Source organism: Charadrius vociferus, unplaced genomic scaffold (genome assembly GCF_000708025.1).
Source record: "Charadrius vociferus isolate BGI_N301 unplaced genomic scaffold, ASM70802v2 scaffold259, whole genome shotgun sequence".
Taxonomy (NCBI): Eukaryota; Metazoa; Chordata; class Aves; order Charadriiformes; family Charadriidae; genus Charadrius; species Charadrius vociferus.
This window is the reverse complement of record NW_009661368.1, coordinates 5,810,600-5,834,930: the sequence shown is the minus strand read 5'-3', so window position 1 is coordinate 5,834,930 and position 24,331 is coordinate 5,810,600. Positions and strand designations below refer to the sequence as shown.

The 24,331-nt window shown below is 49.5% G+C and overlaps 1 protein-coding gene across 1 annotated transcript in view; it reads right to left on the bottom strand.

Annotated features, from left to right (window-relative positions):
* MYT1 (myelin transcription factor 1) overlaps positions 1–18,386 on the bottom strand; it is a 36,337-nt gene extending 17,951 nt beyond the window's left edge. Inside the window, exons 1-10 of the mRNA XM_009893431.1 lie at positions 18,332–18,386; positions 16,374–16,404; positions 12,964–13,026; positions 11,628–11,877; positions 9,837–10,704; positions 9,074–9,208; positions 7,567–7,657; positions 5,167–5,280; positions 3,512–3,726; positions 709–833 (exon numbers count right to left, since the gene is read on the bottom strand). Of these exons, the coding sequence (XP_009891733.1) occupies positions 709–833; positions 3,512–3,726; positions 5,167–5,280; positions 7,567–7,657; positions 9,074–9,208; positions 9,837–10,704; positions 11,628–11,877; positions 12,964–13,026; positions 16,374–16,404; positions 18,332–18,386 (1,947 nt within the window). The remainder of the gene's footprint in view (positions 1–708; positions 834–3,511; positions 3,727–5,166; positions 5,281–7,566; positions 7,658–9,073; positions 9,209–9,836; positions 10,705–11,627; positions 11,878–12,963; positions 13,027–16,373; positions 16,405–18,331) is intronic.
* Positions 18,387–24,331: the final 5,945 nt, after the last annotated feature.

Sequence of the window (24,331 nt, the reverse complement as noted above, 5' to 3'; positions counted from 1 at the left end):
TGGAAAGGACCTTGAAGATTATTGAGTTCCAACCCCCCTGCCATGGGCAGGGACACCTCCCACCAGCCCAGGTTGCCCAAGGCCACGTCCAGCCTGGCCTTGAACACCTCCAGGGATGGGGCCTCAACAACCTCTCTGGGCAACCTGTTCCAGTGCCTTACAACCCTCAAAGTAAAAAATTTCTTCCTGATGTTTAATCTAAACCTGCCCTCTTCCAGTTTAAAGCCATTCCCCCTCGTCCCATCACTACTTGCCCTAGTAAAAAGTCCTTCCCCAGCTCTCCTGTAGGCCCCCTTTAGGGACTAGAAGGCCGCAATAAGATCTCCCCGGAGCCTTCTCTTCTCAGCCTGAACGCAACTGGGGAATCTCAAATGGCATCAGATACAGACCAGTGAGCAACTGAAACCAGCCCTGAGACTGTGCTTGGGAACAATGCTCATCTCAGGTGGGTAATTTGAACCACGATGCATCTCCATAACACACTAAGAGCCAAGAATACCTCCTCCAAACTGCATCACTCAAAGCAGGGAGCGAAAGGGTGATGATGAGTCCCTGCGTTCCTTCTATATTTAAAAATTAAAATGAAAGGAAGGGTTAAAAAAAGTAAAATAAAATTAAAAAAAAAGGTATTTCTCCCATCCAAGACTTCAAGTTTTAACCCTCTCCACTGCGTGCTGGAGCGGCGGTGCCCGGGCGCGCTGGGCTCACCTTGCCGGGGGCCTCTTGCTGCTTGGTGCTGAGATTCTCCGGCATTTCCCAGCAGCGGGTGGAGAGGTTGAGGATGGCAGTGGCAGCCATGTGCGCAGCCTCGGCATCGTGGGAGTAGTCGAAGCCTGTGGAGGAAGATGAAGTGCTCTTCACGTAACTGCTGGAGGGGCTGTGGCTGGGGGAAGAGGCCTTTGGAAAAGGTTTGGCTGGAATAAAAAGAGAAGGAACAACACAAGGCGAATGTATAACCAGCACAGGCAGCGGTGAGAGGTTAAGTCAGCATGACACAGACAACATATTAGCAGTTCCAGTGGCAACTTGTGGTTATTACCAACCCACGGGCTATTCTGGTGCCCGGGATGTGCAACGGGAGCAGTGCTGGCTGCGGCTCGTGCAACGGTCTCTCGGTGCGAAAACTTAATTCATTAACTGAATCTGCCATCAAGTCCCCAAAACATGAGTGCTTTTCTTCATTAAAGCTACCCTTGGTGGAAGCAGTTAAAGGAGAAAGCTTAGAGAAGCTTCCTGGGTCTTTTTTTGTTGTTCCTAACTTATCTGCAGAGCTGACTTACGGGGAGATTTCTTGTAGCACATTTGAAAACTTACAATTTAAAAAGTTACATTAATAGCAAAACCACGGCCATGAAATACAAGCTTCCGATGGTGACACCAGTGAAATATGGATTTTCTGACAACTGACATATCATTTAAATATGCCCGAATAACAGGATTTATTACACAGCCGCACGCGGCCACGGCACCGCGCTGTTACTGTAGGTCACAGCACACAGCAGGGCATTCCTAGAGATGCAATTTCTCTTTACACCCCACAAAATGAAAGCGAGTATTTCCCAGGATTAACCCACAATAAAACTTGCCCTGATCTCAAACCTGGTCCTGTTTAGGAGGGCCCTGACCCACAGAGTCCCTCTGAAGTCAGTAGTTTCGGTGGGTGCAAACCAGGGATCATCTGCTTTTGAACAGTCACAGGACTGTATGCTGAATCAATCAGCAAAATCTTCAAATTGCTAATTCATTTCACTATGCCCTTTTTTGGGGGGAGGGGGAAATCCTCCCTCTTCCGTGGGAGTCTTGCCAGGGAGGACTCACAAGCTCTGCCCCGGCGATGGCGAAGCAGCAAGTCAGCCTCGGTTGATGTGGCTACAGAGCAAAGCGATTTCATTATTTCTATTACAAACTCGTAATATAAGACACTATAAAATGCTAATCTTCCCGAGGACTGCTTTCTTCCTCGTTGTGTGCGTATATAATGCGTATTGACATTAATGGGAGTTATGCACACACATGCAGGGGAATATAAATCCCTCCGGATGAAGATCTCTTTAAAATAAGTTCTCAGTGAAAGGAACAGATTTCCCTGCTATGATTGGCAATCATATTCATCTTGTCGCTTTGATTAACTCATTGGAGGTTTGCCCAAATGGTTATTCTTGTGTATGGCTGCTTGTTTTCGAGTCCGGTTTAATCCATGTCTTTGCGGCGGGGTGCGGGTATTTGCCAGCCCAACCTGACAATATCCAGGATCGTGAGATGCCAATTTCAATTTCACACCGTAGGCTCAGCGATGCTTTTCCATTTCATAAGTATTTCTACCACTAATAGACTCGCAATCAGCAAATTAGTAAAATAAGTGATGAGAAAAAATAGAAAGGATTATCCTAGTGGGTCTGCTGGAATTATTTTTGTCAGTACAATTACCCTGAAAATTCTTTGCTAATATTGCAAATAACACAATCTATTCAGCAAGAGAATCACTTGTGCTGGGAAACAAATTACTTTTCCATCAGCCCTAACCCAGGATGACAGTGGCAGTTGTGCTCTCTGGCCTCCATCCAATTTCATTGTCTGATCCTTTACAGATTTAGTACTGTAATAAAGGGCGCTTCCATTGTAGTGCAACAACCGGGATGCTTTCAAGTACGAGCACTTTTTAGAGAGCAGCTGCACCAGGATTAAGCAGGATTGTGGAAGTGGGATTAGCCAGACAGAAAGCCCTCTTGGGGCTGCTGACTTCTGCAAACTGGGCTCCTAAATCTCTCTCTCTCTTTTTTTTTTTTTTTCTTAAAAAGATGTCTTCAGGTGCACGTTTGGTGTGACAGGGAAGGAGGAGGCTTAACATCAGTCTGAGGCGGGCTGGCTCCCCATGCAGCCCCCCAGGGTTTATTTAGCCAGTTCATTTTCACCCACGCTTTCATTGCACAGTGTTGGAACCGGTGCAAGGTCCTCAGTACGGAGCAGAGGTGGGTGGCTACAGTAGGTAAGAGCTGGGAGATGGGAGGTGGGTGATGGATAGGTAGCAGAGCTGGAGAGCAGAGCACAGCAGAGAAGACGAATGGGTGCAGTGGGTCATATATAAGATGGAAGAGAAGAAAACTATAATCCATTTAGCTAGATGAGGAAAGACAGATCAATAGATATGAACTGCAAAGCAACAGGGACTGACTGAGGACAACTGTGTAACTTATCCCACCTAGAGACCGCTCAGATTAACGTTCCCACCACTTGATGCAATTCTTCCCAAAGCCGAAGACAAAGCGACTCTCCCCCAAGCAAAGCTTTCCTGGCAGCCGTGGGCTCTGCTCTCCGCCAAAGGTGGACACTCTGGGACCCAGCTCAGCCTCCCCATCCCCATTTCTCCCCCAGCTCTGCAACAGCAGGAGGGATCCAGCAGCTCACGCCCAAGACTGTCCCACCACCCCAAGGCCACGATCCCGAGAGCATCGTGACACACTGAGAAAGGCAGAAAATGCAAAACCCAGCCCAATCCCTGCTCCCAACTTACATTTAAAGGCTTTAGGTGAGGTTTCGCTAGTCTGAATCTTTGGGGCAAGCATGCGTTTGCCAAAAACCTGAGCATCAAAACTTGCATAATCGAAGGTGACCTTGGAGTACTTCTCCAGCTCCTTGGCCAGGTTGGCCCGGGGGGTTGCTGGGACCATGTTGGGCCGGTAGCTTCCATACTGAGGGATCTCCAGTTGCTTCACAAAGCACATAGGCCTGAGGATGAAACAACAAGCAACAGTGATTTCTCTTTTCCACGGTGAGATGGCTGTTGGGAGCGGACCAGACATGACGGGGACGGATGGCTGTACCTTGTCCCTGAGGGTTTACTGGGGAAGAGGAGGTAGTGACAGCACTTTTGCTCTCCCTCAGCAAGTCTGCATCTGGTTTGGGTCTCTTAGATACTTTTTTTTATTATTTTTTCCTTTTTTTTTTTCTTTCCTCTATTTTTCTCTTTTTAAGCAAAGGGGTCGATCTCATCCAATACAATATTCTCACGGGCTGCCGTGGCATGGCAGGATTTTCCAACAGCAGTAGAAAGTTGGGCATCACTCACTTATGGGAGCATGACACAAGACGGCACACGAAGGTGTGAGGAGCCCCAGTTTAGCTCTGCTCCCCCCTCCACGGATTCATTAAGAAGGCACCGGGGCCTCTCCCCTGCCTGCAGAATCCCTCTTAAAGACCCGCTTCTGCTGGGCTGCCTATCATGAATCAATTTGTCTTGCATATAAATTGTATATAAATGGCCAATTGTTATTCTCCTTCCCGTGACCTCTTTCCACCAGCGAGTCCTCGGAGCGGGAGCTCCTTGGAGCATGGACTGTCCTCGTGATGTGCTCAGAGCGCTGCGTGCCCGGCGCGGGCTCCGCTGCAAATAAATAAGTAATCGCTCTAAATGGCCTTTCCAAAGCACCGAGCGCCGGTGCACTGGGGTGCTCAGGAGTCCTGGCGAGCAAATAAATAAATTAATTGGACCTCGATGCCTTTGTGATGCCGCTCAAGGCTCGTACTATAGATTCGGTCCTGCTCTCCTTGCGAAATAACTAACCATATTAGAATCCATCTGTAGCCTCATGAATCACATCAGCTACGGAAGCCAGCATCTATCAGGGACATCCTTAATGTGAGACAGCCCCTTCTCCCGGGAAGATAGAGACGGGCGAAATAACAAAATAAATGTGACTGGTTTGGAAATGAGCGGCAGGTTTCTCTCCTCTGAACCGCGCGGGCTACGGAAGGAAAGCGGGTGGACTTACGCGAAACTGCCATCGAGTGATTTATATGTAGCCTAAATCTCCTCCTCCCCCTCCCCGAGCCCACCCTGCTTATAATGCTAATATAATAGCCATCATTCTCTGGCAGTTTGCATCGCAGAGCGATCGGCACAAATGCCTTCTGCTGCACTGGTAAAACCCTTTGGCCTGTAGCCTCAGCATTAATTGATGCTACAGAAGCAATTCATTGTCCTCAATGCCCTCCCTGGGATCATCAATTAAATATCTCCCCACCTTGGCGAGACCTATGATCATAATAACAGGACTCAGCAGTATCAAGATACAGCCGGAGGGAGCGGTGACGGCTGCTGGCGAGAGCGTGACGGGGAGGACTGGGGCAGCGCGGGGACGCGGCGCTGGGCTCGGCGCTCCCGTTTACCTGAGTATCCGGTCAGAATTGGAGCTGGTCTTCGAAGGATCACCAGACTGGGTTTGTTGCTTTTCATGTGATTTGGCTAATTTTTCAGCAGCAGCAATGGGGCACCCAGATAAACTGTGAGAGGTTTTGTTGTTGTTTTGTTGGGTTTTTTTTAAAGAAAGAGGGGAAAAAAAGAGAGAAGGAAAGGAAGCGTGAGGGCTGAGCATGAAAATCTTCATTTCAGCGACCCAGAGCTGCACTGACCCCATGAGAAAAGCGTTTGCATTTAAGGGGTTTTGTTATCATCTTTATCCTAGCTTGGGTTTAGACTCGTCAAGCAGCAAAGCAGCAAAACATCAAGTGCCGAATCTCTCCAAGATGAGCCCCGGAGCATCCCCAGGGCCTGGAGGTGGATTGTGGAGGCATCTCCCCAGGGTTGAGGGCAGCAGGGGTGGAAGGGGATGGGCTTCTTTCTTTGAGTGGTTTTAGCAGTTAAATGGCATTTTTGATTTGTATTTATTTGGATCTTTCGCAGGGACTGTTTGAAGGGAGCCTTCTGAGGGGCACTTGCGGGGAAACATTTGCACTTCCGATGTGCAGGGCTGCCAGCGCGCCGCTGCCTGCGGGAGGTCGGGGGCTGTGATGGCTTTTGCTCGCACGCACCTTCCGTGTGAGCCGGGCTCTGTCTCTTTGGGACAAACATGGCTTTTAGAGTGATTGCTCAGGGAAGGTAAAACCCCCTCCCAAGCAGAGCCTACACACTCCAAGTCATCATGGGCATCTTCCTCGCTGGAGCAGCCAGCACCGAGGGACCCCCATCTCAGCCCCACGCAAGTCTCAGCGCTCCGACCCAGTTGGGTCTCAGCCCAAACCATTGTGCCCAAAGCTTACTCTGCAACCCACTAACACCAGAGGATCACCTCAATCTCACTGCGATCGCTTGCTGCCTGCACCAAACGGAGCTTCTCAATTAACCAAGCAGATTTCCCTAATGTTCCTCTAGCAGCTACGGCTACGACGAAGCATCCACCAGGTTCCTCCACGGCTGAACAAGTAACGACACAAACTCACCTCACGCCTGCAAACGCATCAACATTCACAGAGCCATCACTCTCTGCCAATTAAGCTCAAGAGCAACGAATGGTAAATCATAAATTCATGAGTGCATCCTGTAGCACAAGCTAATCTGGCTTTTTGGAAGGTTTCTAGTTTTTAAGAGCATCATCCGCTCACCTTGCAGCCTTCCCGTTTGTAAAGGTGCTGGAGTTTGTCCAAAGCCAGAACATGGGGTATAATTACAGATCCCAAAGTGCAACCCCGTCCCCTCCTGACCACATCTGGGCTGAGGTCCTACAGCAAGAGGACCTAAATTCCCAGCTCATCAGTATCACAGACTAATTTTAGCCTAAATATTTTGGAAATTCCTAGAAATCATAGAACGGTTTGGGTTGGAAGGGACCTTAAAGATCATTGAGTTCCACCCCCTGCCCTGGGCAGGGACACCTCCCACCAGCCCAGGTTGCTCCAAGCCCCGTCCAACCTGGCCTTGAACACCTCCAGGGATGGGGCAGCCACAGCTTCTCTGGGCAACCAGAGCCTTACCCCCCTCAAAGTGAAAAATTTCTTCCTAATGTTTAATCTAAACCTGCCCTCTTCCAGTTTAAAGCCATTCCCATTCATCCTATCAGACATCCCCTTGTAAAAAGTCCCTCCCCAGCTCTCCTGTAGCCCCTTTAGGCACTGGAAGGCCACAATAAGGTCTGCCCGGAGCTTTCTCTTCTCCAGACTGAACGACCCCAACTCTCTCAGCCTTTCCTCATAGGAGAGGTGCTCCAGCTCTCAGATCATCTTTGTGGCCCTCCTCTGGAGGCGCTCCAACAGGTCCATGTCCTTCTTATGCTGGGGGGGATGCCAGAGCAGGACACAGTACTTCCAGTGGAGTCTCACACACAATCCTGCCAAGTGCCATACCACCAAACACAAACGTCACCCTCCAGTCAGCCTCATCAGGCACTCTCTGCTTCCCTGGTGCCAAACACCTCTTCCATGAACTCCCACCTGCATCTACCCCTCCACAGTCCCACCTGCAAGCCTGGAAGCATCGCTCTGCTTTATTCCCAGCCAGAAATCACTGCCCTGTTTTGCTTTCCCATATTATTGTCTTAGGGTCATCCCAACTTCATAGAATCATAGAATGGTTTGGGTTGAAAGAGACCTTAAAGATCATCTAGTTCCAAGCCCACTGCCATGGGCAGCGACACCTCCCACTAGACCAGGTTGCTCAGAGCTCCATCCAGCCTGGCCTCAGACACCTTATTTACACTATCTCTCAGTGCAAGAGTAAAGCCAATATCTTTTGGGCTGGTTGCCGTGCTGCCATCCTTGCCCTGGCCATCATGGAGAAGAAGACAAAGCTGGTACCTCCTGTGCGTGTTGCGGTTGCTGTTGACGTGACCCTGTCCTGTGCAGCCTGGCGTGGGGCATTTCAACACGTTCTCGTGCATCGCCAAGACTTTGGAGCGAGAAGGAGAAGGGGAGAGGGGAAGGGAAGCAAAAAGAACTTGATAAAAATCACAGACAAATAACAAAAAGGCAAAATCATCAAGTCTTGTGCACTGGTTTCCTAGAAATCAGGGAACGTGAAATGCTGTAATTAGAACTTGCCTGCGTAGAGAAAAAAAGATTTACAAGGCAGCAGTGCTCAGGTCAGCACTAGATTAGCATCTCTGCACACAGCTTGGGCTTTCTCCTCGTTAGCTGATTGCAATCCGGTTTTCCCCATCCAGCCCCTCCCGCCCACCACTGTTTCGGAGCCAGGTCTCCCAATTTCAGGTAGTTTTAAGTGATTGAAGTTGTATCTCTGCTTTTATCCTTAGGACTAGTCTTTGTTTGATTTTTTTTTTTTTATTTTAATCTTCAGGATTATTGCTTCCTGCAGCGCTGACCTTAAAAGTAAAGAAAATAATTTGATTTGCAAGCCTTTCGAAAGCACACAGCTTGTGTTAGTTATTTATTAATGTTTTTTTCTTGCATTCAAGCCTGTGTGAAGGTAGCTCTACTTTCTCCTTGTTTCCTGCAGTTCTGTGTTTATGGCAGGTCTGCAACTTTTGAAATTACTGATAAGGAAGGGCTTAATTTTCTTTTCTTTTTTTTTGGTCTATTATGCCATTATCATAAACATATAACATTGATTTTTATGTATATGCACAGGGAAAGCTATTTAGGATTCTGGTAGAGAGGTAGAAATAAACCATCTCTCTACATTTGTATATATAAAAATCTGTTATGACGATGATAAATATTTTCTGTGGAATAGATGAATCTCAATATAGCACCTTGTGAATTTTACAGCGATGGGAGTCTGGGGGGAGACTCAGCTATCCTGCCCGTCTGAACAACTCCTCTCCTTTGCAGTACAGCAACACCTTGAGCACATTTGGACAGCAAGAAAGAACAGTTTCCCCTTCATCTCACCATGATATCCCAAATAGGGAAAAATATGTGACATTCCATGTAAAGATGGGAACTGCTTATCGCACCTCTGGAGTTGGGCTGTCATTTTTGAAGCACCTCTTTGATTTTCAGAGAAGGGACCTCATTCTCCACAGGATGGTGCTAAAAATCTTTAAGAAGGGTAGGACTTAGCAATCTCCACAGTGTTTCCCATGAAGAGCTGTAACACTTTGGCAGACAGAATCATCCTGAAACAACTTGGAAAAGCACCATGCCGTGCCAGAAACTCTGTTATACCCCAAGGATCAACGTCAGGCTCGTGCTAGGGACGCAGTCATAAAATTCACAACATTTGGGACTATTTAGAGTGCCCATCGGCCTTGGGACAGCTCTACCCATCAGATGTGAAACTGTCCCTAGGAAATAAGGCTTCAGACTCATTTAAGCAACCCTTGTCATCCCACCATGTACTCACTCTCGGGAGGGATCCTGTCTTTGTGCGGACAACCAGAGAGGCTGCGATGGTGAGGGTAGAGTCCCGTGACATGGCCAGTCCCATCGCAGCCAGGAGTCGGACATTTGATTTCTCGCTTCTCGGGTCTTGAGGGATCTAGGGATTGTGAGGAAAGGATGGTGGGAAGCAGGTTAGCAGATTTGGAGGGGAAGAGGTGAAAAAAAGAAAAATTGCCAAGGACGCTTCCCACCACTTTTCTGGTCAAACAGGGAGAAACCTTTGGGTTTGGTTGTTGGGTTTGGTTTTTTTTTTATCAAGGTGGAATTGTAACACTGGAAGTTTCAAAAATTAAAATCAGCAAAGCGATTTAAGTACTAACCCGGCTAGGAGCGTGGAGCCACTCACAGCGACCGAGCAGGCAGCCAAGCTCAGCACCCATCGGATTCCGCTGCCCCTGCCAGGTCCCTCCTGTTGCTGTGGCCTGACTCCTACCACTACTTTAAAACCCACTTGGATTTTAAACCAGGTCTACTGCTCAGGCTGAGATTTTCAATGCCAATGGGCAATTTAGCCGGGTAATTCCCCTGCTGAGATGTAGAGGACACCATCATTTTGTGCATTCACCATTGACCTCTAGGATGTCCCCATCCCTCTGGGCATTGATTATTTGTGGCTAAATTCCCTCTGCAGGCTGTGAAACCCCCCTAGTTTTCATGAGGTGCTGAGCAGGCAAATTCAGCTGGGGATGGGAAGGAAGGAGGCACACGAAGACTCGTCCCCATACCTTTGCCGTAGTAGCTCTTTCGGATGCTGTCCAGCGGTTTGCTCTGTTTCTCATCCACCTGGAAGTGCTTTACGTGCTCTCCTGGCAGCCGGCTGGGCTCCCGCACAATTTTCACCTGCTCAGCCTTCAGCGCGATGGCTTGTTCCAGCAGCCCCAGGTTCCCCCTTGTCATCATGTCATACATCTCTGACTCGTCGGTCACCGCTGATTTCTGGGAACGGGCGTCATCATCTTTATCATCATCCGACCGGACCTCCACGATGACCGAGTACTCAGGCTTTGGGCTGAACTGCCCTTCACAGTGGCTTTTCTGGGTGTCCTGAGAAGTGTGAGGAGCTTCTTCGCAGATCACTTCAGGAGCCATCTCCTCCTCCTCTTCATCCTCCTCTTCTTCTTCCTCTTCCTCGTCCTCTTCTTCCTCCTCCTCCTCTTCCTCCTCATCTTCATCCTCCTCCTCATCATCATCATCCTCTTCTTCCGCTTCAGCCTTTTGCAGTTTGCAGGACTCCTCACAGTTCGCATCGTCCCGGTGCTCCGAACACAACTCGCTGCTGCGTTCGCTGGTGACCTCGATGACCTCCTCCGCATCCTCCGTCTGGATGATGATCTCCTTGTCGCACTCCTCCTCCACTAATTCCTCTCCTGCATCCTCATGGACCAGGTGCACAACGTTGGGTGGAGGCTTGGAGACCTGCAGCTCAGCTTCAGGCAGCTGCCCTTCGATGGCGAGGGTTTCCTCCGCTATTTGGCCTAGGTTTAGGAGAGAGTTGGCGATTATTTCTTGATAGCTGCTATAGTTGGCCTTGCTGGGCCCAGACGTACTTGTTGCCGTGTTTTGTCCATAATGGGTCGATTTTGCTGGGCTTCTCTCTGAGGAGGGGGGAAAGAAAGGAAAGGGAAAAAAGGGGAAAAAAATGAAGGAAAAGAAAAAAATAAAAAGAAAAAAAAAGGAGGAAAAGAAAAAAGGAGGAAAATTAAAAAGGAGGAAGAGAAAAAAAGGAGGAAAATAGGAGGAAAAGAAAAAAGGAGGAAAAAAAAGAAAAAAGGAGGAAAAGAAGAAAAAAGGAGGAAAATAAAAAGAAAAAGGGAGGAAAAGAAAAAAAAGAAGGAAAATGAAGTAATTATATAAGCTCGTAAACATCTCTTTGTCTTACTTAAACTTAATTGAAATCAGAGTCTGGCTGTTATACCCCTGGAGCAGCCTAATTTATTGCATTTGGGAATGACAGGTAGAAAGGGGATTTCCATGTGGAAGCTTTCGCAGGGCTCAGATGTGCGCGGCTTCCCAGCCCCCCGCTGTCAGCAGCCATCTGGCCCCCTCGCTCCCAGTGCTCCCCAAACCAGGGGCTCCAAACTGGCTCCAACGCAGTGCCAGGACCCCGGCTGGACACCCGGCTCGTTTGCCTGTCACTCCCGCTCTTGGATTGTGGCCGGATCCGGCCGGGGGGGATGGCTCCTGCACCAGGGAAAGCATCCGAGCCCATCGAGGCACCGATGCGGGATCCCGGCTGCCTTCCCCGCCGCCATCTGAGCCACGCAGCGAGCTCCTCTGTGGGTCTTTCCCCTGGGAGCATCCCTGATGGAAAAGCTCTCGTTTCGAAGACACCAGAGACACTCTGTCCGTATCCCCTCTCAGCTTAACCAGAGCTTTGCCGTTGTGCTTCCACCGAGCGTAATAATTGAAGGACCCATCCTGTACATAATTCAGAGGAGCTATAACTCCTGGTTATTAACACTCCCTGCCCTTTATTCATCTGCAGAACACAGCTCTGCAATCAATAATGATAAAGCACCTTCTGCCGGCTCAGGGCTGTGGGTCTCCTCCTGCTCCACCGCCTCCACCTCGTCCTCCTCCAGCGTCCCCTCCGACTCGTCGGAGCCGGACTCCTCCTTCGCCTCGGCCTCCTCGCTGCCGTCACTGTCGACGTTGTAGCCTTCATCCAAGGCCAGCTTGAGCGGATGGGATTTTCTCTTCGACACCAGATGTTCGGCCTCCGCATCCTGAAGTTTCCTCTTCTTTGCTAGAGGGCAGCTTTGTAAACTGCAGATGGGATCAAGGAGCAGAGAGGAGGCATTGCCGAGTGAGAAAGGCATGGCTACGGCATCCGAACTGCTTAGGCAAAGGCAAGTGGGACAAATATACAAATACTAAAGAAAAAAAAAAAATCATCCAGCAGCCCAGATTTTTAGCTGGTTTAACCCTTTGTGGCCAGAAGATATGCTCTCAGACCTCGACTTTGTGCAAATATGTCAACTTTTCTCAAAAGTCAGCGCGAGGATGCTGGGCTCACTCCATGCATGGGCAGTCTGGCCCATGGACAGTTGTTGTCCAGAGAGCAGCAGGAGCAACAGCTCCCAGCATTGCTGTTGGTGGTGGCCACCAGTGCCACCATGAAACCAGGCAGGGCATGCAGAACCAGCCCCTGGGGCATGTCCACCAACTGCTCCAATTTCACCATTATAGAATCATAGAATGGTTTAGGTTGGAAGGGACCTTGAAGATTATCCAGTTCCACTCCCCCTGCCCTGGGCAGGGACACCTCCCACCAGCCCAGGTTGCTCCAAGCCCTGTCCAACCTGGCCTTGAACACCTCCAGGGACGGGATAGCCACAGCTTCTCTGGGCAACTTGGGCCAGTGCCTCACCACCCGCGCAGTGAAAAATTTCTTCCTAATATTTAATCTAAATCTCCCTTCTTCCAGCTTGAAACCATTCCCCCTCATCCTATCACTACATGCCCTTGTTATAGGGTGATGAAAGCCATCAGTTAAGGCTGGCATGGCCCCCAAGGCAACCAGCCTGCTCTCATTTCCCCTCCCTGTCCATAGAGGCACTGAGAAGACCAACATCTCTGCCTGCTGAGAGCTCCCGTCAACCCCAGGCACCTGAGCCAGGTCCTTCTGCCATGGTTTGGGGTCTGTGGGAAGGCTACTGTCAGCTTGGTGAAGCAGCACCACCAGGAGACCTCAAGGTCTGTTGGAGAGACAGAAAACTGGCTCTTTGGTAGGGAGGTTTGGGGCAGGTGAGTTGGATTGCTGCTCTGAACCAGCCTCTCTCCAGTGAACGTCTGTCTTTGGGTTTCTTGCTGGCAATTTTTCCATCCCCACTACCTCCAACCCAGCCTCACCTTCTGTGTCTTGCATACTTTCCACGGATGTGTCCTGAGCCGTTACAGCCTGGGGTCGGACAGCTTAAGAAGGAAACAAACAGCCATCAACAACAGCGATAGGACTCAGAGAATTCATTTTTAATTAGAAGCGTATAAACTATGGTCAGTTAAACAGGTCCTGTGACCAAGGAACAAAATAACTGCAAAAGGGAAGATAATTTCCCTCAAACGGTTCAGCTTGTCCCTTTGAATTCCAAGTAAGGAGGGCAGGAGAGCAGCCTTGTAGTTTGCTAAAAATTAATGAAATGACTCACCCCATTTAATTAGATGAACAGTTCATTATAGTTTTATGAGTATGTTTAATTAAAGATTTGCATGTGTAAGAGCAAGCTTTTAAAAAGCAGACAACTACTGCCCTCCCCACTGCCACTCTGCAGTTTTCTTTTGCTCTGGTGCAGGAGGAAAACATGGGATTTTCACTTATTTGGTGGCTTATCAGGGAACTGGGCTTCCTTGCAGTAAGAAATGGGTGACTTTTTGGAAAGAGCAGCCTGGGAGTGGATTGAGGATGTTTTAGCCAGAACACATTGGGTGGAGATCACCAGGAGAAAAATCCGCAATATCACCTCGGAGCTTAACTTTGGGGGGAGCGGGTGGGATTTAGATGACCAGATCTCCCAAATCCCGGCATTTGTTCCTGCTGCTCTGCAGAAGAGGACGAGTTAAAGACTTCCAGGGAGCTCTGGGCAGCGCTCGCAGCCGCTGCTGCCTTTGCCATGGGCTGCAGCGACACAGCCTGCTTGCAGCATCCCTCGGCGCGGGGCCGCGCGCCTCCCCTGCAGGGGTAATTAGCCCCAGCTCCAGGAGCTATAAGGGCTCCAGATAAGAAGCATTAAAGCAAACATTTTCTGGCAAAACCAGATTATGGCATTGATTATAGGATGCCCAAGTGACTTGCCTGACGTCTGAGGAATTCTGGAGTCATGTAGGATTAATAACCTCATTTAGCACCGTATCACCCTTGGCTGGGGAAGTTGGAAGCGCTAATGAAATCTCTTGATGACAGTGCAAAGGGAGAAGGTATCGCCAGCCCAGAGGGGATCCGGCCAGCCGGTTATTCTTGGAGTAAAGACGCAGGACAACATTAAATAGTACCAAGTGCCAAGTCAGGCTTTAGGGACTCAATTTCTGCTCTCAGCAGAGAGCTCAGCCCTTGCAGAAAGCTAAGGATAAGGAGGATCTGAGTGCACTAATGGATGCAGCAGCTCGAAGTGCACTGGCGGGTTATTAATGGCTCAACTCCCCAGAACACGGTACACAAGTCAGATCGCTGTGTTCAAAGAACATAATTCAACCCAAAACCGGGACAGGAAAGGGCTACTGAACTGTCAGGGGAGCAGGAATCCTTCCTTCTGGGAGACCGGCTTGCTTTAGCTTAGCAAAGCTAAAGCGAAGAGGTCAAATGACGGCAGCTTGTCCCCTAAGGGGACACAGCTTTCTAGATGAGGTGGCTATGTGGCCGTGGGTGTAAGCTGCACCTCCTGGCCCCTCCGAGATGAAGTCCCTCCTTCCTGCTGTGCCCTTTGCTCGTGGTCCAATTTCAACCCAAGGTGCTGAGCATCCTCCGATGCCATTGCCTGGGGGACGGCTCCCAGCTTTTTCGGTGAGCACACACAGCCCGAGCCCCACCGTGCCCGGGGTCCTACCCCTCAGCAAGGCACCCCTTCCAGAGAAAAATGCTCGAGGTCATATATAAAAAGATCTCATCCCGCTCTAACGTGCGCAATTGGAAGAGGGAGCTCCCCCCTCCGCTGATGATCTGAAAGTCTACTTAATTTTAATTGCCCTCAGTCATGACTGAGGCTGCTCTGTCCTGAGCAGCACCAGACACACTTTAAGTGACTGCACGCCGAAAGACACAGCGGTGTTTATGTTACCAGTGACTTGCCTGAAAAAAAAGCCTTATTCAGGGGCAAACAAGAGCAGCTCTGATGATGTTATAGGCTTTTATAAACTTTCCTGCATCGATTAAAGCTGATTCCCTCCCACCCCCCATTTTTGATGTGGTGAAATGAAGCCTGTGCTAAAAAGTAAGTAGGAAAGGGCCAAATGGTTCAGCACTGAGGTTTTCCAAAGCAGGTGGGGATTTGGGATGTCTCTGGCTTCCGTGTGTCGATTTAATTCCTTTAAAAAGCACCCGCACAGAGGTGATGCTCAGCACACTCCGCACCAGGCTTTCCCGGCCCTGCTCTCCTCTGGGGAGGTTTCACATATTTTGGCAAGGAGTCCTGAAAGGGGAAAGGGGCTTCGAGGTCTATGAAAGCTGCTGTCCTTCCCTGCAAGAGCCATCCACCGACCTGCTCTCCCCCTCTCCGCAGACTTCATATGCTTGACAAAAGGGCCTCTTATTGTTATGCAGACGATGCCCTGCTTCCAATTAGTCGATTAATCGTCCAGTTAATCAGGCAATTAGGTGACAGCTGCAGAGATGGCTTTGTGGAGCACTCTGTCCTGCCCCTTATATATGTCACCTGCTCCAATTACCACCTCCACTCAAGTGTTCAGCAATAAAAGTTGGAGAAGTGGCATGCCTGCCGCTTGCTCCTCCCATCTCTCCAGAGTAATAGGAGAGCGAAGGAGCAGAAATGCTCTGAAATTGGGTTGGTTAAGGTCCAATTACTCTTTGACACACACGGCTTTCTGACTGAGGCTGCTAGGAAAGGCAGCCCCTGCTATTAGCGCCTGTCCAGGTTAAAGGCTCCTACCTCTTGCGTAAGCCCTTGTGCAAGGTTTAAAGGGAGCTTAGAGATGGGGGAGGCTGTTATTTATAATGAGAAGCTCTGTAGGGCTGCACAGGCTCACTCCGGCTCTTTTGGCTGCTGCTGTTGGCATGCCAGTGCTGCTAAATGAGTGACAACACGACCTTGGTGACTCAACAGGGGACATAGGGCCAAAGGAGGACCACCTGGCACAAGAAGTTCATGTGACACGACATTCTTTAGGGGCAACAAAAGGATGTAAAAGATATGGAAAAGAAACTCTGGTTAGTAGGATGTTGTCCCTAATGATCCTGCAACACAAAACGTGGGCATCAGGTTTTGCTGGGGTTTAGATCTGGGGTGGGACAGAGGATGGCTGGAGGGTCTTTAGTCTAATGTGACCCATCTCCTGTTTTCATCCCTTTGACTCCTGCAGTTCCCCTAATGTGTGTTGCCAAGTGGTGCCCTAAGGACTTGGACACAACAAGGTGTGTCCTTTTCCACCACTATAAGCCCCCCAACAAGACCTCCACCCCATTAGCCCACGGGTTTGCTCCCCTCACCCAGGTTCCCAAGCCTGTAAGGAGCTGTGGGGCTTTGCCCAAGCCAGTCCCAGCACAGGACCTCCCCTCCCTCCCTCCCACCACCGAGGAGGAGCAGGGTCCTTACCTCACCTCCTGGCCGATGAGCTCCGTGGGCACTGGGCGAAGGGGTGGGATGCAGCAATGGAAACAAACACAAGGTCAAAAACACAACAGGGGTGCCCGTCCTCCCCTGAGACATCCCCCTTCTCTAGGGGATCCTCTCCTGCCCGCAGCTGAGTTTCTACTGCCTCCTCCTTGGGCATCCCAATCGGGAGAGAAAGGACAAATCTATCCTGCTGTTGCTTACTACATGCCAGTGTGTAGTAAATCATAATCCTGCCTTGTAAATCGTCATGCCTGTGCTTAATTTCAAGCACCTAAGTGCATGTTTGCAACATAAGGGACTAGCTCGTTCTCTAAATACATGATGACTTTCGAGTCAATGGAGCTATACTGATATACATGCGTATAACTCAAACACTTTTCTGTAAAGATGAAGTTTTCTCATGCCTTCTTCTCCATGGTTGCCTTTAAAATGTGCTCCTCAATTAATTTTTGCACAGTTCTCTGCTGTTTTGCTGCAATGGCCACATTTACCTCTGTAATATCAACAGGCACAGCCGCATTTTTCTCCTCCCAGTGTCACACCGGACTGATGTGGGAGCCCCTGCCTATGCTCAGACACATGGCAGGGGATGTGTTACTTGGCTTTCAAGGTAAACAATACTTTGTAGGGGCTTTAGGGATTATTCCCCACTTGTGAATAAGAGGACTTCTCACTGCTTACAATAACAACACACAACAACATTGCATCGCTGCTGAAACCTTACATCCAGCCAGGAATCCAAATAAGCAGGAGGAAAAAAACCCCACAACACAAGTCTAAATTTGCCCAGGCTAAAAACCATAACACGTTTGCTCAATTTGTTTGAGCTAATTGGGTTTCCTGGGATCCAGCTCCTGGTGGGATGACTCACAAGCTCCAACAAACTGGAGGTAGTGGCAAGTCCCAGGGTGTACGCAATAAATTACCTTTTCACATCAAAAAAACCCAGAATCAAGTGTGGCAAAGGCAGGGTGCAAGAAAATAAATAGAATCAGGGCACTCTCATTAGCAACCTGAGCGAGCACCTTTATGTACGTGCAGCAAAGCAATGAAACCCAAATATCCAAGCTCGATTCAGCGCAATTGGCAGCATCTGGGGTTTGTTTTGTTTTTAAAAAGATGCAGATGCTGAGGAGAACAAGGAGGAAGGTGGGTCAGGGCAAAGGAAGGTGGTCCAGCACAGCTGTGTGGGTGAAGCTGTGGTCCCTGCAGCCATCCCACTTCTTCAGCCAGCCCCTTTCATCCCTCACTTCCAGCCACCTTTGCAATTCATCGAATCCACGGCCGCAAAAAAGGAACTGAAACTGAGAGGCTGGTCTGTAACCATCACACGTGGCCATGCGACCACCCAGGGTGACACCCTGTGCTCTGTATCAGAACACCTCCCCTTCTGCCAGAGAGAAAGCATGCAAAGACAGACCTGCATGGGATGGTTTTTGTTTTGTTTTTTAAAGTCAGGAAATAAATAGCAATCCAGGTTTGTATTAACAAGTCGTTTGTCCTCATGTCCCTGCCGGGGGACGGCCCCATTTGCTTCTCCAGCGTGCACTACTTCTGCCAGGCACTCTCAGATGTGCAACTTCAAAGCCGCTGGCAGAGCGTGCATGATGAAAGCCCCAGGAGCTGATCTGAAGCTCCAGTGATTGAGATTCCCCTAAAGCAAAGCATGCAAAGGGCCTTTCCCTCCCCCATCTTTTTTTTTTTTTCTTCCCTCAGTGTAGGGGATGAGGGTTAAATATTACGAGGACTTGTAAAGGTTTGGGGTTTTCCAGGTTTGTAGACAGATTTTGGTGGGGTTGGAGGTGGGGTTGGGGGGCAGTGAGCATAACTTGAAGAGTTAAGGCTGGACCTGAAAAATCAAAGCCCATTTGGGACAAGCAGAGTGCAGGGAGCTCAGGTCTACCCATCCCCACGCTGCGGGATAACCGGCTGCTCACCTCTGATAGACTTCGATCGCGTGCGTGCTCTCTTATCGTCATTTTCTAAACTCATCTGGAATGGAAAGAAAAGATAATCGTTGAACGATAACAAGAAAATTATCATTAAAGGACAGTCTCACGTGTGGTTGTTGCTCTGTGTAAATACCTGGGTGGCAGGGAAAGCTTTCCCACGTTTTTGAGACAGGTTTTTTGCGTTGATTTTGTTGTTCAACCCACAGCGCTCAAATGAAGCGACCTTAAAATAATTCCCACATCCTGGGACACAACAAGGATACTCCGCTGGTCAGGTACCGCAGAGGGACAAACACCCAGTTATGATGGCCCGTGATGTAATACGGCTGGGTCTCAGATATCACTTGTTAGAGCCAGAACTGATTTCTCTGGATTTACACCACAGAAGTGCTGTGACCACCTAGGCAGGTATCCGGCGCGTATTCAGAAATCTCTGAATATACAGCCAAGCTGATCTTGTGCCTGGGAAGGGCAACTTTTCATGTAGTGCCCCAAAGAGCAACCTCTCCTCTCCGCTTAAATTTGACACAAAAAGGGTTGCATCTAAATAACCCCCCTGCAACGTGGACATCAAACAGGAGGGTCTGGGGGGAATACGGGCATGAATAAGTAACATCGGGGACTTCAAAGTGCTTGATATTAATTAAACATCACAACATGCCACAAGGTAGCGGAGGGCTGAAGTGCAGCCACCTCTGGGGTGCGGTGTGGGCTCTTCACCCACGTCTTGGCATCGGGGCAGGTGGGGCTTTGAAATCAGGCTGTGCCTGGAGGTGGGGGCAGCAAAAGCAGGGCCACGGTGGGGCAAAAAGATACAGCCAGAATAAGAGAAATGGGATTTCCTGAAACTTGTCAATGAAGTTGCTGACATGGTCAAAGAGCTTTTTTTTTTTTTTTAACATCTCACCCTCAACGCAGACGCTGTCATTGCAAGCAGGTGCGTTGGGCAGCAAATCTCAAGGGAGGGATGCGGGATCAGGGTGTGAGCAGGGAGGTGGTTACAAGAAGGAACGGGCACAAACGTGACCACAGGCAGTTCCATCTCCACCTGAGGAGGGCCTTCTCTGCTGTGAGGGCGGCAGAGCAGTGGCACAGGCTGCCCAGAGAGGTGGGGGAGTCTCCCCCTCTGGAGCCATCCCAAACCCGCCTGGACGCCGTCCTGTGCCACTGCTGGAGGTGGCCCTGCTCTGGCAGGGGGTGGGATGGGGGAGCTCCAGAGGGCCCTTCCAGCCCTCACCAGTCTGGGATGCTGTGGATCACAGCCTGGTAGGTTGGGGACAAGACAGTTTGGGGTTTATTCCAGTGTTACTGGGACATTTCTTCCTGGGATAACAGGAAGGAGAGAGAATTGGGGAAGGGAAGGACCATTTCCAAGTGGGATTTTGGGATTTGACATGCTAAACACAAATTCTCTCTGGCACATGCTCTTTGGAGCATCCTCTACAAGACCCAGCTGGAGGAGGATTCAACCAGCTCCTGTGCGATCCCTAAATGAGGAGGCTCCACAGCCAACCCTCCGGCACCCCTGACAGAGGGGGGGACACAAGCGGCGGCTCCCCCTGGTCGAGGAGCAGGAAGGGGGACACACGCAGACAATGGACACATGGTATGTGCCACCACATCCCCACCTGCACCTCAAAACGCTGTCTTGATGGATACTGCTCACAGTCCCCAGCAGAAGGGGCCGGGGGTCCTCACCCATCGCCCTCGCAGGATGCACTGCTTGCTTTGAGCCTCTCTTGTCCCACCCCGAGGTTTAGGGGTGGTGAGGAGGGAGGGAGGGAGGCTGTTGGGCAGGCAGGGAGAGGGGACAGCGGTCCCCAGCCGATGGGGCACCGCAGCTGAAAACACCTCAAAGGGGAGGGATGAAATTTCCCTGAGTACTTCTCCCCCTCCCACCGCCGCCCTCCAGAAACACAGTGTTAACACGCAATGATTTATGTGATTTGTTAGATGGGGAGATTAGAGAGGAGAAAAAAAAAAAAAAATAAGGAAAAAAAATCAAAACCTGGAGCAATTTATGCATCCTGTCAGCATTCAGCTCGTGGCACCGCGGTGTTGTGCTTCACGTTTATTACAATCTTCCCAATAACACAGCAGACAATTACTATAATTTCTATTTTTAAAGCCCCGGTTCCCTGCGGACCAATGGCTCACGTTTAAAGTGTGGTGAGGAGCAGGTGTCAAAGGGACTTCATTACATTTATGAGCCTTTCAACGTCGGCGTGCGCTGAGCGAGCTAGCTAATGCCGCCGCCGCACGCCAACAATACGACTAATACGTTTGATTGCTGGGAGCCTGCCTCCAACCAAAATGAATTTCAGAGAGGGCTTTTTCTTTTTTTTTCTTTTTTTTTTTTTCTTTTTTGACAGTTTTCCCAGGGAATTGGCACGCCTTGGGCTGGTGCCTTGGCAATATGGGTTTCCTGCAGATAAATTATTCAAAGCAGCAGAGGAGGGCAGGCTGCGGGAAGCGTAATGGGCACTGCCGGAACCATGCCAGCGCTGGCCAAAAAAAAAAAAAAAAAAGAGGAAGGGCTGGGACCCCACAGGGACAGTGGGAGAAAAGCAGAGCAAAACTTCGCTTTCCTTAAACCTGTCCTTCAAGGACAAGCTGCTCCCCTACAAATGGGGAAGATCCAATTTCATGTCACATTTGGCTTCAAAAAAATTAGATATCATATCTGAGCTAACAGCCAGGCTCCTCGCTACACCGTAGCGCCGCCCAAAGCCATTCCTCCCATTGCCTTCAACACCTCTTTCAAGCCAGGATCAAATGCGACAGGAGCACACTGTCACCACATGGGCAAAGGGGACAGGAGCCACTTAAGAACAGGGACAGACCCAACCTTGCTAAGGACCAAAGGGTGGAAAAGCCAAATAGGCTGCCTTGCCTGGCTTACTGTACAAAGCAGCCATTGGTTGGTTGGTTGGTGTTTTTTTTTTTCTTAAAAAACCCCAAAAAACAAACCAAACCTAAATTATTGGGGGATTTCCCCATAGACAAGACCCTATTACTTGGTTAGAGAACTTCACACAGCCCCACCACTGTGTATTGAGAAAGTTTTGCTTACAGCACCGGAGGAACGGGGTGGGCTCTGCACACCCAGACTCTCTTTTCTACCATCAGGCTCCTCTTCTCAGCTTAAATCAACAGCAACAGCATCCTCAAAAAAATCTTCATTTCCCACCAAAGTGCAGAAACACCAAGAAAAAGGTCCGTTTCTGAGCTGAGCCCCTGCTCCTCCCAGGCAACTTAAATTAACTGACATGGCCATTACTGCACTCCTGGAGCCTCCGCGGTTATCGGGCTCGGATGCATGAAGGTTACATGAAACCACTGTCCTTTATTGTTCGCCTCCTCAGCGAGAAGCCCTCTAGACAGATCATTTTAACGCGAAATTTCAGGTCACATAGTGCATGTTTGCAGTCTTGGAGACTGACAGGGTATTTTCGTTTGTTCTCTCTTGCTCGCATAATAGCCAGGCTGAGAAGCAATCCAGATTTCATTCTTATTATTTTAACTCTGAATGGAAAACAAAGCAATCTGAAGGGAAACCTGGAAATAAATTATTGCTACCAGATGCCAGCCCCAGAGCACGTTAGTCCAGCTAGAACCAGACAGGTTTATACTGCTTCTCCTCACCTTATCGCCGGATTATCTCTCACATTAAAACAAAATAAGCGTTTAGCAGGTTTCCTAACCCAACACCAGGAGACAACGCGGTGGAAAGGACCCTGCGCTGGGTCTCAGGGTACTCACTGCAGGATTCAGCTCCACGCTCTGCCACTGACAGTGGGGGCAAGGTAACCTTGAGAACATCACTTCATCTCTGGGTGCCCCTTTGTCATACCTTCTCTCTAACGGTGCCACGGCGCAGGGGATGTTTCTTACCATGCGTTTTCCCTCACGCTACGGAGCTTTCTGACATGACCATAACACAAGCTATACTGACGATGTCCTGATGCTGCGAATCTAAGTCAGTGAGGTTCAGACAGATAAACTGGAAAGACAATTTAACCCGAGTACAACGTGAATTTTAACCGCCTGCTTCTACAGTAACGGTCTTGCTCTGCTGCCAAGACTACAGCGATACAGCGCGGGAACAGCAGCACGGGTCTAAAGTTTAATTTTATAGAGTATACCTACAGGGCTGATATGTTCTTCTTCTTTCTTACCTTAATACACATTTCTTTTCCAACGGAAGAGAGAGGTGCTAGCATAAAACTGCTGGAGCCTCCCCTGCACTGATGCCCAGGTGTGCCTGAGCTCTGACAGCTCTATGCAAATATGCCATTAAGGGCCACGCTGAAATTCCCCGCGGTCAGCGGTAATACTTTATATGTATTCAAGAGCACCACGGAGCTCAGAGAAAATAAACACGCTGAAAAAAGCCTTCAGCTGGACAAAGGGAGGTGAGGATTCAGCAGTTTTTCTCTGAAAGCAGCAGAGCTTCCATCGGTGCTTATTTGTGGGTATAGCGAAATGCCACTTGCAAGAATAGCTGTCTGAGCTTTAGAGGGACAGATGGACAGAGCCTCTATTTTTAGTTAAAAACCTCCAAAATCTAAAATTTGCCTAGCAGCAGGTAAAGCAGGAGGAAGAAAATGCCAGAAGAAATAACATCTTTCCTACAGAAGCGTTGAAAAGTGGGTTTCTACTCGGTTCTCCCCCTCTTCCAGGTCCAAAGTGCCCCATCTTTAGCTCCTCAAGGGAAAACACAGTACCGAGTGCCCTAACGAGGCAGGGCCCCACCACACCTCCCTCTACCCTGACCATGAACAGTCAGAGGATGGTCCAGCTCCCCCAGCCCTGTGTCAGGGCTGGGTTCAAAGCCAGGACGAGGGAAGGGAAGGGAGAAGGATGCTGTGTGGGAAACCTCCACCATCACCAGCCTTATCCCAGCAAATTCCTTCAGGATCTCACCAGGGAAGATTAATTTGCTGGTTAATTTGCACTGCTGTTTGCTGTGCTCCTACACAAGGATCGCCTTATCAGCGCGAGTCAACAAAGGGAGCAAACCCCAACGTCCAGCTGGGTGCAGACTATGGGGCAAATCACAGCCAGGCAGCAAAACTGCCCCTCAGCACCCAAGCAGCGAGGATGGGTTTGAATGGCCGTCCTGATTTCTTTTGGGGGATTTTTATTTTCCACCCCATGAGGAATCCCTCCCCCTTGGGTGCTGCAGGCTGAACACAGGTGGAGACACCTGGGTCTGGGTCTCCAAATCTCTCCCCGCTGCTCTCTGCAAAGTGCTATGGCATCATCAGTCACTGCAGGAAATGAAGAGGGCTTCGTCCCGCTGGGCCTTCTCTCGCTGTTAATTTTTAAGCAAATTAGTAAGTAAGGTGTGATGGAGGAAGAAATACCCTCTACTTTTAAAAAAAGGCTCAATAGTAACTCCCAGCTTCTATTTTATAACCACACTCTGAGGTTAGGGTGGGTTTTTTTCCCACCCTTCTTCCTTTAGGGTCTTCCTTGCTGCTTGATTTAAATCCTCCTGACGTTCCACCTATTGTGAGTCCCGTCCTCGGCTGAATAAACTACCGTCTGCCTTTTGCTCCCTCACTGCTTCCAGGAAAGGACGCTCTGTGCGGCATTCTCGGGCTTGGAGTGTGGGGGAGGATTTTGCCTTGACATCTTTAGCTGCGAAGCCACAGCTTGTACCCACCTCAAATTAAAAATTACAGCTGTGCCACAAACATCCTCCTAAAGCCGTGCTGTCGGTTTTCATTTGCAAAAAGGGTCCAACCCCCACCCCCCCAAAAAAAAAAACCCAACGCTGCACATGAAACGCTTACTGAGCGCTAATGCTCCGTAGCGGTAGCAGAGGCATCCTTCGCACAAGTGAAGCGGACCAGAAAAGATGCTCCCGAGCATCACGTTTGACACAGCCACAGCTGTACCGTGTGCCTCCGCAGTGCTGACATTCGAGCATCAGGCTGGGGTGACTTCATATGCCGTAGTTTAAGTTGACATATACTT